The following is an 11,018-nucleotide window of genomic DNA, read 5'->3' as shown; positions in this document are numbered from 1 at the left end:
CTTATGTGGTCCTGGCTTTTTAGCTAGTATATTCTCACGGCTCACTAAACTATGCATCGAACCTAACAAAATAAAATATAGCTAAGAAGCTTTTAATATATATAAACTGATAACCAAAGCTGCTAAAATCCAATTTTAAAAATACTTAACAGAAACTGAAGAATTTAATTTAAGAAATACTCACTGAAACTCTGTTACACAAAAACGTCATACGTTTGAAAGTATTTAGGCATCCGACCAACCACCTGTGATGATATGTTGTACTTGAGTGATACAACGTTTGGACATGGGTGCTGAAACACACGCCGTGGATCCACACGGGAGTCAGACAGTATATGCTTTCCGGCATTCAAACACGTGCTCGTAGCTTACACGGCAAGTCGTCAGTATCCTACCAAGCTTGTACCTCCATCACCGTCGCTACAACTCCCAGCTCCGGCATCTGGCTTTCTAATTATTAACCAAATTTTATTGATAAAAATTATCAAATATGACGGATGTTACAAATTACAATCATTGATCAGTAATTCACTAATAATCGCAATTTTTATTGATAAACAAGATCTTGAGTTGAAGAAAATGAAATTAGCATTCCACCTCTAGTTTGAAGTTACAATTTATAAGTTTAGCATGCCATGTCTGATTTCAAACAACCGTGTTTAATTATTCTCTAATAATCGTCATCGTCATCGTTGTCATCGTTATTTTTCTTGATTTACTTGAATCCACTCGAAACGACCTTCCAAAGGAATATCATTTACAATGTCGTAATTATACCTACAAATGATATCAGTTGTTCATTCAGCACACTTTGGTTTTCATAATATTATTCTTAGAGAAGCAAGCAAATAGGTCAATTAATTAGTAAGTAGTAATTAGTAATTACTCACTTGTTTTTAAAACGTTCGTTGAGGCCTTTCTGAGCAGACGCAAAGAATTCTTCAAGTTCAGCCTCCGGTGGCATCTTCTTTACCGGTAGAACTTTCCTGCGCGAATTGTTCATCACCGTTGACTGTTTTCCCGCTGCAGTTGACTCCAGTTCGCATGGTATGCTGAAAGATCGAACAAAATAGAAAAGATATTAGTAGTTGAAACATAACCATAAGTAAGCAAATTAAACCGTCATTCGTTGAAGGGTCATGCTATAGCTTTCACACCGTCAAACAGAAGTTCACAACCACCCGAACAGCCGTTTAGACTAAAAACAAATAAGCTTTGAAAATTATTGGTGGCGGTTTGAACATTATCCTAACGGTGTTTTGACCATCCAAGATCAAACTTTAAAAATTATTGGTTAGAACGATCGTCCGTTACGAATAGAGCGTGTAAAAGATATCATGAAAATTAACCTTTCGTTTCCTTCCAAATTATATCTCGCAGTTGTTTCACTTTGATCAACACTCTCCTGCAAATTCGAAACCACATGAAAATTAAACTCCAATTAATGAAAGTGTTGAAAATAATATATAGCTAGGTATATATATACACATTATTACATTACCTCCAGATCTGAATCTTTCAGTTTTTCAATTGATCCAGTACTAGAACAACAAGAAACCGTAACACCGCCGGATCTAGTACTCGCAGCAGCAGCACAACAACCGTTTCGTTTCTCCTTAACATGAACCTCACAATCAGTAGCACTTTTAGTTTCCACAAACGTTGACGGTGACTTCAGTTTCTCATTACCGAGCTTCCTTCTCTTCAGCGCGACCGAATTATCCGCAATCTCGTCCGTCACCATGGCCAAAGCTCGAGCTGATCTGGTCCTGACACCTACCTGTGTAACCTCCATAACAACCACAACACCTGCACATTGTTGTGTATTTTCGTTACCTACTTCCATTAACTCCTCATGTTATCCTGAAATGATCGCCTGTGTATTTTCCGTTAACGATAATGATTCCGTTGGGTAGCTTCCAATCACCCGTGTGGTCACACTCTTTATCTTTATCTCTCACTCTCTCTCTATCACCCCACCTTGATTTTAGGAGTATGTAGGCGTAACGTACCATGCTATTATATTCACAAAAGATAAATTTATAAAATGACAATTACTAACACGACAAACGTCTACGGACCTTATAAATATTATTATTATTATAAATTATTTTCTTTTGGATTGCTTTCTTGAATTTAAGTTTTGTAATAATTCGGCGGATAAATTAATAAAAGAATTTTAATTCACGTTCGCATTGTTTTTAACTATTAAGTTGGTGGGACGTACGGGTAAGTGGTTACCGGTATAGCCGGTAAACGGAATTTGGAAATACAGGATGCTTGCGTTGCCACTCATCGTGCGATTATTGTCACACGTATGTATGCATATCTTTTATTTACCTCGAATCTCGTAGTCCCGTCATGTTTGAATTTGATTTTGGACAATTTCATGTCCTCATTTACTACATTGTTCCTACCAATTATTGTTCATGATATTTCAACTATCAAACAAACAAACAACTAGGCTTGTTTAAATGATAAGACCCTACCCTTTTACCTAATATCATATCCGAACCATTTAACTTTTTAGGAAGAAATGTGGACCCGAGACCCTACCCTATAAACAATAAAAGGGTCGGGTATTAATAAGGGTTTCAAGGGTCCAACCCTTTACCCTTTAAAGCAGTAATCGCAGCTCATCTTCTGCATTTACTAGTTGCATATATCATATATGACTTTAATATATAAATCCTAGAACAAATATACTTTCATTTAATAACACAGTAAACTCTAACTTCGAAAGTTTATCAACCATTTGAGCCGATGCAAATAATATTCACATTCACAAATTTCATATAGAGAACAATTCAGTGATTTTCGAATACATATTATATGTTTCCAATTAGTAGTATGGCCTTTTATTTATATTTTTCTTAGTAGTTGGAAAATTTATGACGAATCATATATAAAATACAAACCTCTCATACATTTTAGATTAATCACGAAGCTAATGTATATCTAGAAACTAGTAAACGGGTAAAGGGTCTGAAAAAGGGTCGGACCCTTGAAACCCTTTTACCTTTAAGGAGAAATTTAAATACCCTTTACCCGACTCTTACTATATATTCGGGTCTAATTAAGGGTTTTACGAGTCAGGTAAAAGGGTTTCAAAGGTCGGGCCCTTATCTTGCTCACCCCTACAAACAACGTACGTTGTATATATTATGCTACTTAGAAGCATGGTGAGAAGACATTTTCCCTATTCCAAATCCAAAGTGGCTGATCCCTATCCTTGACATGAAATTTTTTTCTTACACAAAGTATATATACAAACAAAAATAACAAATATCATATAGTATGACTAGGTAAACCTAAGAAATATTTACTAATAGACAATATTACTAATGGACAATTGGACAATATATAACTATTGGGTAACTCGAATTTTATAGGCACATGACTTTATAAATTATTAAATGTTGTAGCACCCCTTTCAGCTTGAAACTTCGGCTACAACGATATTAGAATACTGGACCCGTTTGTCCCGAATTGCGATAATAGTAGCGTATTCGATTTTGTAACAACTTGTGTCATGTAATATAGTGTATAGTGTTATAGTGTATATCTTGATATACAAGAACTTTAAAAGGCATAATATGATAATGAAAAACTGTGGAATAAAAATTTGTTCCATAAATAACTTTAATTATTATTTCTGTATTTAATCTCTTTTCATAAATGAGTAGAATTTTAATAGTTGCAATGACTATAGTTATAAAATTTGATATATTTCATTGACGTCATTCACATATTACAACAAATCGATCACCCACTTACATTGTAATAAAATTATCCTCCTATAAAATAATTGGATTAAAAATGTTTTGATTCCGTTACTGCATATAACTTCTTTATTGTTGCCCAGATACCCATATCTTTTTCCTTGTCTTGTTGTTTCATGTTCGGGCTTCTTACAATTTGCGACTTATGAGCTGCTTATTTTCTTGATTTATAAAGTTTGGCCTTTTTGAAAAACAAATCACCCACATTGTAACATGCTCAAACAAGGTACGTGTTACATATAACATATAAATATGTGATACACGAGCCTCATGGATAATATTTTCTAAAACCTACGTACATATATTAGCACCATGAAAGTTTCATAAAATCAGAAAAAGAAATTAGTTGACCTACTAAGAGCATGTACAAAGGAGATATAAATAGGGGGACAAAAAACACATGGAGGTGCATTAAATTTAGGTCCATGACGGCACGTCCGGTTGATAAACATGCAAGAAACCCGAATTGAATGTCGTCAGAAATGGACTAAGCATCACACGTGGAAGGATTTATAATCATTATTTGGTTCAACATCAATATATATATATTCCTAATAAAAAATAAAAAATAAAAATATTATAACCTTTTGAAATATACGACATGTTTAGCGTTTACGATATGAAGAATAAGAATAGAACAACCATACAAATGAAAATAATCAAGCAAATTAGGGTAAACAAGGTGAGCTCTGAAGAAGGTGGGTTTGAAGAAGACTGAGATGAAAAATTATGTAGTTGTGGATGCAAGATGGGGAGCGTATATCATATAGAAGAGTTTGGCCTAAAGGGAAATTTAGAAATTTCGGTATATATAAGAGAACATCATGATAGCCTCCCAATCAGACCCAATTAATTGTAGTATGTATAGAGAACATTGTGATAGCATCATCCTCATTATGATAGCATGTCACATCAAAAAATTTTAGTAATTTATATTTGAAGTTTAATATTTTGAAAATAAAGATAAAGATATGATGTGGCTTAGATACATAAATGTGGGAGCAAATGTGTTCATATATTTTTACATTAGCCGTAATAATGTTTTAAAAAACTTAAATTAATGAAATCATAATAAAAGTTAAAAGTATAATGGTGAAGGAATAAACTTAATTTGGTGGATTATAACATATTAATGAAGTGGAGAGACTTGGCTGCAATTTCTAGAAAATCCATTTTTAATTAGTGAAAGAAAAGAAAGGGGGGTCAAAACTGAAAGAGATGTGTATCTAGGTTCGTGTATATCGACGAGGTGAAAGAGGAACTCGATTTCAAGCCCTAGAAGTCGATTAGTAGGTTGAACAAGCAAGGAATTGAAGGTTACAAGATCATCTACTAGTTAGCTGGATGTGTGGATTGTTCACATGAATGTATACACGCGTGAACGGTGATTTTCATAGGATCTTACACTTGTGAGAGGAACAAGGAATGATATTGGACTATGAAGTATGCAAGCGAAAGAATTGGAGTTATAAAGAAACCATCTATGAGGTAAGTTGTTATAACTTGCATTTATTATCATTTGGTAATCTTACAACCAAATATACGGTATGGTTTGAGCTATCATTAACATATTATTTTGACGGTGAATTGGTCGTTTAAACACATGAAAAGGGGTAAGAAATGTTAATGGGTTGAGTGACCCAAATGCTAGAAAAAAAACTCAGCTCACTTCTATATTTTAACCAAACTTTGAAAATTCATAGTAAATTAACCAGATGTTTGTTTGGAACGTATTTTATATCGTAGACAACTCTACAGTCTATTTTACCCAGATTTTTAGTTTGAAGTGAAATTGTTAGAGTTTGTAACTCTTTCTCTGATCTCATCTCATTATTTACAATCAATATATAATGGTTACAAGTCAATGGTCATCCTAGGAATCCTCCTATAATTATGCTATAGTAAATGGTTTACAATATTATGATGCCAATCAATGATATGATTGAGCGGTTTACAATATTATGATGCCAATCAATGATATGATTGAGCTCTTATTCTAATATTCCCCCGCAGTCGAAACGGGAGGATCACGGATGTTGAGGCTGGTTCGAAAATCGTCGAATAGAACCTTTGGCAACCCTTTTGTAAAAATATCGGCTATTTGGTACCGTGATGGGACATGTAGAACTCGAACTTCACCCTTGGCGACCTTTTCACGAACGAAATGAATATCCATTTCAACGTGTTTTGTGCGTTGATGTTGAACTGGGTTACCGGATAGGTAGATAGCACTCACGTTGTCACAGTAGACTAAGGTGGCGCGTTGTAGAGGGTGATGGAGTTCTAGTAGTAAATTGCGAAGCCAGCAAATTTCGGAAACCACATTAGCGACGCCACGGTACTCAGCCTCGGCACTTGAGCGGGACAAAGTGGGTTGACGTTTGGAGGACCATGAGAGAAGATTGTCACCCATATATACACAATAACCGGATGTTGAACGCCGTGTGTCGGGACACCCTCCCCAATCGGCATCGGTATAAGCAGTGAGAGAGGATGTCGAGGATGGTTGAATGTGAAGACCATATGAGATTGTGCCTTTAATGTATCTTAGAATTCTTCGAAGAGCATTTAAATGAGTGGTCTTAGGGGCGTGCATATGAAGACATACTTGTTGAACTGCGTATGAGATGTCCGGTCGGGTAAAGGTGAGGTATTGTAACGCGCCGGCGAGGCTTCGGTATTGTGTAATATTGTCAACCGGTGTCCCATTATTACTGCTCAATTTGTTCTGTGTGTCAACCGGGGTGGCTGCTGGGTTGCAATCCGAGAGGCCGGCTCGTTCAAGGATTTCTCGAGCATACTTTTCTTGCGAAAGAAATAGAAAGTTTGAGTTCCGTGTAACCGAGATTCCAAGGAAGTAGCTAAGGGGTCCGAGATCCTTCATTGCAAATTCTTTAGAAAGCCGAGTCATGAATTTGTTTCTTAAGTCATCGGAAGATGTTATCAGCAGAATGTCATCAACATATAATAATATGAATGCCATTTGAGGACCTTGGTTAAAGATGAATAATGAATGATCACATTGGCTATGTTGAAAACCCATTTGTGAAACAAAATCCGCAAACCGTTGGTACCATGCTCTCGGTGCTTGTTTGAGGCCATAAAGAGACTTTTTGAGTAGACAAACATGATTAGGATAAGTTGGATCACGAAAGCCCATTGGTTGATGCATAAAAACCGTTTCATTTAAGTTCCCATGTAGAAAAGCATTTTTGACATCGAGTTGATGTATAGGCCACGACTTTGATAAAGCTAAAGATAACACTGTTCTAATTGTTGCCGGTTTAACGACGGGGCTAAATGTTTCTCCACAATCAACACCAACTTGTTGGGAACGACCATCACACACTAACCGGGCCTTATATCGTTCTAGTGTGCCATCTGCTTTCTTTTTATGTTTAAAAATCCACATGCTACGAACAATATTCATACCAGGTTGTTTGGGTACTAATTCCCAAGTCTTGTTATCAATAAGTGCACGAAACTCGTCGGTCATGGCATTTTTCCAGTTCGTATTGGAAAGGGCTTCGGTGGTTGATTTTGGTAGAGGAGAGAGGAGAGGTGTGGTTGACATGTTTAGATTAAAGTGAGTTTTAGGTTTGAAGATACCCGACATGGAGCGGGTGTTCATGGTGCGAGTCGGTGGGGGTGGAGGTGGTGAAGGTGAAGGCGATGGTGTGGGTTGGTGTTGAGCCGTAGGGGTGGTTAATGGGCTGGTTGTTGGGCTGTTTGGTGTGGGTGTTGGGCTGGTTTGGTGTTGGATGTGAGGAGGGTTGGCTGGGACAGACGAGGTATTTGGAGGAAATGGAGTTGGGGTTGTAGAAGTAGACCAATGAAAGGGATATGGAGTGGAGGTTAGAAAGTCATAAGAGGAGGTGGGTGGTGTTTGAGTTGCAAAAGGAAACACTGTTTCATCAAAAATGACATCTCGTGAGATTTGAATTTGTTTGGTTTTGATGTTGTAGCACTTGTAGCCTCGGTGATGTGAAGGGTAGCCTAAAAAAACGCAAGGAGTGGAGCGGTTGGCTAGTTTATGGATTGTGTTGGAAGGTAGAAGGGGATAACAAAGGCAACCAAAAATGCGTAGATGGTCATAAGAAGGGTGGCGGTGATAGAGACAGAAAGTGGGAGTGGAGTTGTTTAGAACTTTGGAGGGTAGGATGTTTAATAGATATGTTGCGTGTTCGAGTGCATGGGGCCAAAAAGAATGAGGTACGGATGAATGTGATAGGATGGTACGCATGATGTTGTTAATTGATCTAATTTTACGCTCCGATTTTCCGTTTTGAGCGGAGGTGTTTGGACATGAAAATCGAAATTGCATGCCATTAGAAGTGCAAAATTGATGAAAAGAAGAGTTGTTATACTCGCGTCCATTATCACATTGAAAACATTTTATTGTGGTTTGAAATTGGGTGTTTATTAATTTGTGAAATGCTAGAAATTTAGAATAAACTTGTGATTTGGAAGTGAGAGCATATGTCCATAAATAATTTGTTTTGTCATCTAAAAATAGGACATAGTATCGACATCCGGTTGAGGAAAGAATAGGTGAGGTCCATAAGTCGCTATGAACAATGTCAAATGGTAAATGTGTATGTGAATGTGAGTCATGGAAAGTAAATTTTATTTGTTTGCCAAACACACAAGGTTCACATATAGAAGAAAGTTGAATATTACGAGACAAATTTAAAGTAGACTTTAAACAACGTAGAATATTATTTCCGGGATGGCCAAGACGTCGATGCCAAATGTCTTGGGTCACGGCTAGAAAGGAAGAAACTTGAGCATTAGAAGGTTGAACTTTGGAACTTGATGGTGGAGTTAACGGATATAGATCACCGGTGCTATCACATCGAAGGAGGTGTTTCCGAGTGTGGAGGTCCTTCACATCAAAACCAAACGGGTCAAATTCGATTGAAACATTGTTGTCGGTGGTGAAACGGCGAACCGAAATTAAATTTTTAATGAGTTTTGGTGCAAAAAGGACGTTATTTAGTTTGAAGTTTGGAAAGGGTGGTGGTAATGTATGGTTACCAATTGCATGAACGGGTATAGTTTTGCCATCACCGACTGTAATGTTTCGTTGATACGCATTATTTAAACAAGAAGTGAGATTAGTAGAGTTGTGAGTCATTATACCTGTTGCACCGGAGTCCATGTACCAAGTTTGATCCGGTGGATTTAAAGTGAAAGTATTGAAGGCCTGGTCAAGAGCTGTAGGCATGTATGGAGTCTCTGAAGCCGTGAAAGCCTGTTGTGGGCGAGGGCCAAGGATTCCTTGCTGTGATGTTGGTGGTCGAGACTGTGTAATGGTGGGATAGGGGCAAGGTGGAGAGGTCCAAAAATAACCAGTGGGTTGCGACCAAGTTGGAGGGCGGTTATGGGTAGTTGTCGGCTGGGAAAACCATGGGTAATGAGTCCATTGTGGTGAAGATTGGTGTCTGCCACGACCGCGACCGCGTCCGCGGCCTCGTCCTCTAGTGTTTCGGGTGTAAGAAGGAGTGGTATTAGTTTGTGGAGGAGGGTTCTCGGGAGGAGTGTCTGCTGTGTGTAGGGCTGTTTCGGTGACGACTCGGTTTGCTTTAGTTGTTTCTTCAAGGATAAGTTTGGACCGGGCCTCATAAAAAGATGGGAATGGTTTGGTATTTTGAATGATTGCACCGATGGTACTATAGGCTTCGGATAATCCGGTGATGAGTTGAATGACCAAGTCACATTCGGTTACAGGGGACCCGATATTCGCCAATTGGTCAGAAGTTATTTTTACCTGTTTGCAATATGCGGACATGTTGGGAAAGGAAGCAAGCTTCAGAATGGCGAATTGTTGTTTTAGAAGGACGGCACGAGTGGCTTGGTTATCATGAAAAATGCGTTGTAAGGCGACCCACGCATAGCAAGCGGTGGAGTCGGGTCGTATGATGGTGCTTAAAAGATCGTTAGAGATGGTGCCATAGATCCATTGAAGAACTATGGCGTCAAGCCGATCCCAGACATCATCATCAGTAGTGTTGGTAGAGGTGGCTTCAGTGGAAGAGGTGGCTGTGATGCGTGGGGAGAGGTGGTGGAGAACTTGAAACGCCCGGCAATGGATTTTGAAAAGTTCAGCCCAAGAGGAGTATTGGCTGTTGTCCATTTCGAGGGTGATAGGTATGAATGTTTTGATATTGGACACGGTAATGGCGGGATGTGTTTTCGGGTCCATGTTTAGGGTAAAGAAAAGAAAACAGAAGATGGTGGCCGGCGATTTCAAGAAGAAAGGTTATCAGGATCGAAGAAAGGAGTTTTAGAGGTGTGATACCATGTTAGAGTTTGTAACTCTTTCTCTGATCTCATCTCATTATTTACAATCAATATATAATGGTTACAAGTCAATGGTCATCCTAGGAATCCTCCTATAATTATGCTATAGTAAATGGTTTACAATATTATGATGCCAATCAATGATATGATTGAGCGGTTTACAATATTATGATGCCAATCAATGATATGATTGAGCTCTTATTCTAATAGAAATGCCCACTGCAAATGAGGGAAAACTTTTAATTCCTACAGTTGCGCAAAGCTGTCTAAAATCTAAAATTGTATAGTTTCTGCAAAATCCTAGGAAATCAACCAAGAACTTGTTGGACTTGGTTTGCATCTGATGGTAACTCTAAAGATGTTCATTTTATCGTTTTTAAATCTATAGCTAAAAATATATCTAGACATCGGTTGGTTTGGTTAAAATCATGAGTATGGGTCGTGTTGATCCATCAAAATCGTAAGCTCATTTTACACGCTCTTTATGTTGCTTTTGTCTAAAATGTTTGGATTTTGTTCGAATTAGTTATTTTACGAATAATATTGTTATCAAGGATTAAAAGTAGTAATCAATGAAAGTCAGAGAAAATCATGTTGTATCAACTCTCTTTTATTTAGGTGGGCTTATTTTACTAAACCGCCGAGTAGTATAAATCAAATTGGGTCGAGTGTACATTTTGGTATGTTGGTAGTTACAACCATATGCATTGTCGTAGCTTTGTCGATATGTGTAATAAGCAGTAAAGAATATATTTTATTCCTACTAACGATTTAGTTATTGGCAAGATGATAAGAGTATAAGTTGTATGGGATCCAAAAGTTGAATGATAACCACAAAGGGAAGATCTTTCAAGCATTTAAGTTGAGGTGTTGGACGCTTGAGTAAGATATTTGATTTACACTGATGTATTGACCTGAAACAAAGGTAAGAAT

General features: G+C 37.6%; 2 protein-coding genes across 2 annotated transcripts; both read right to left on the bottom strand.

Moving 5' to 3' along the window:
• Positions 1-594: 594 nt before the first annotated feature.
• LOC143573037 (cyclin-dependent kinase inhibitor 3-like) lies at positions 595-1,795 on the bottom strand. Its single transcript, XM_077058021.1, has 4 exons — positions 1,502-1,795; positions 1,350-1,405; positions 891-1,052; positions 595-777 (listed from the first exon to the last, which is right to left on the bottom strand). Exons 1-4 carry the CDS (start codon positions 1,793-1,795, stop codon positions 702-704), a joined length of 588 nt encoding a protein of 195 aa, XP_076914136.1. The 3' UTR covers positions 595-701.
• Positions 1,796-5,778: 3,983 nt separating this feature from the next.
• Positions 5,779-9,918, bottom strand: LOC143573047 (uncharacterized). Its single transcript, XM_077058029.1, has 2 exons — positions 8,463-9,918; positions 5,779-7,778 (listed from the first exon to the last, which is right to left on the bottom strand). Exons 1-2 carry the CDS (start codon positions 9,916-9,918, stop codon positions 5,779-5,781), a joined length of 3,456 nt encoding a protein of 1,151 aa, XP_076914144.1.
• Between the last annotated feature and the right edge of the window lie 1,100 nt (positions 9,919-11,018).

Source organism: Bidens hawaiensis, unplaced genomic scaffold (assembly GCF_021521415.1).
Source record: "Bidens hawaiensis isolate Kalapana, Puna unplaced genomic scaffold, B.hawaiensis_p1.1 tig00026187_1, whole genome shotgun sequence".
Lineage (NCBI taxonomy): Eukaryota > Viridiplantae > Streptophyta > Magnoliopsida > Asterales > Asteraceae > Bidens > Bidens hawaiensis.
The sequence above is the reverse complement of the archived record's forward strand: the minus strand, read 5'-3'. Positions and strand labels throughout refer to the sequence as shown.

Coding starts and splice junctions, on each gene's coding strand:
- LOC143573037 (XM_077058021.1), bottom strand. CDS start 1,795: ATGGAGGTTACACAGGTAGGTGTCAGGACCAGATCAGCTCGAGCTTTG. Junction 1,406..1,501: donor TGAAAGATTCAGATCTGGAG/GTAATGTAATAA, acceptor TCGAATTTGCAG/GAGAGTGTTGATCAAAGTGA. Junction 1,053..1,349: donor AATTTGGAAGGAAACGAAAG/GTTAATTTTCAT, acceptor TCGATCTTTCAG/CATACCATGCGAACTGGAGT.
- LOC143573047 (XM_077058029.1), bottom strand. CDS start 9,918: ATGGACAACAGCCAATACTCCTCTTGGGCTGAACTTTTCAAAATCCAT. Junction 7,779..8,462: donor GTCTACTTTAAATTTGTCTC/GTAATATTCAAC, acceptor GCGTTTTTTTAG/GCTACCCTTCACATCACCGA.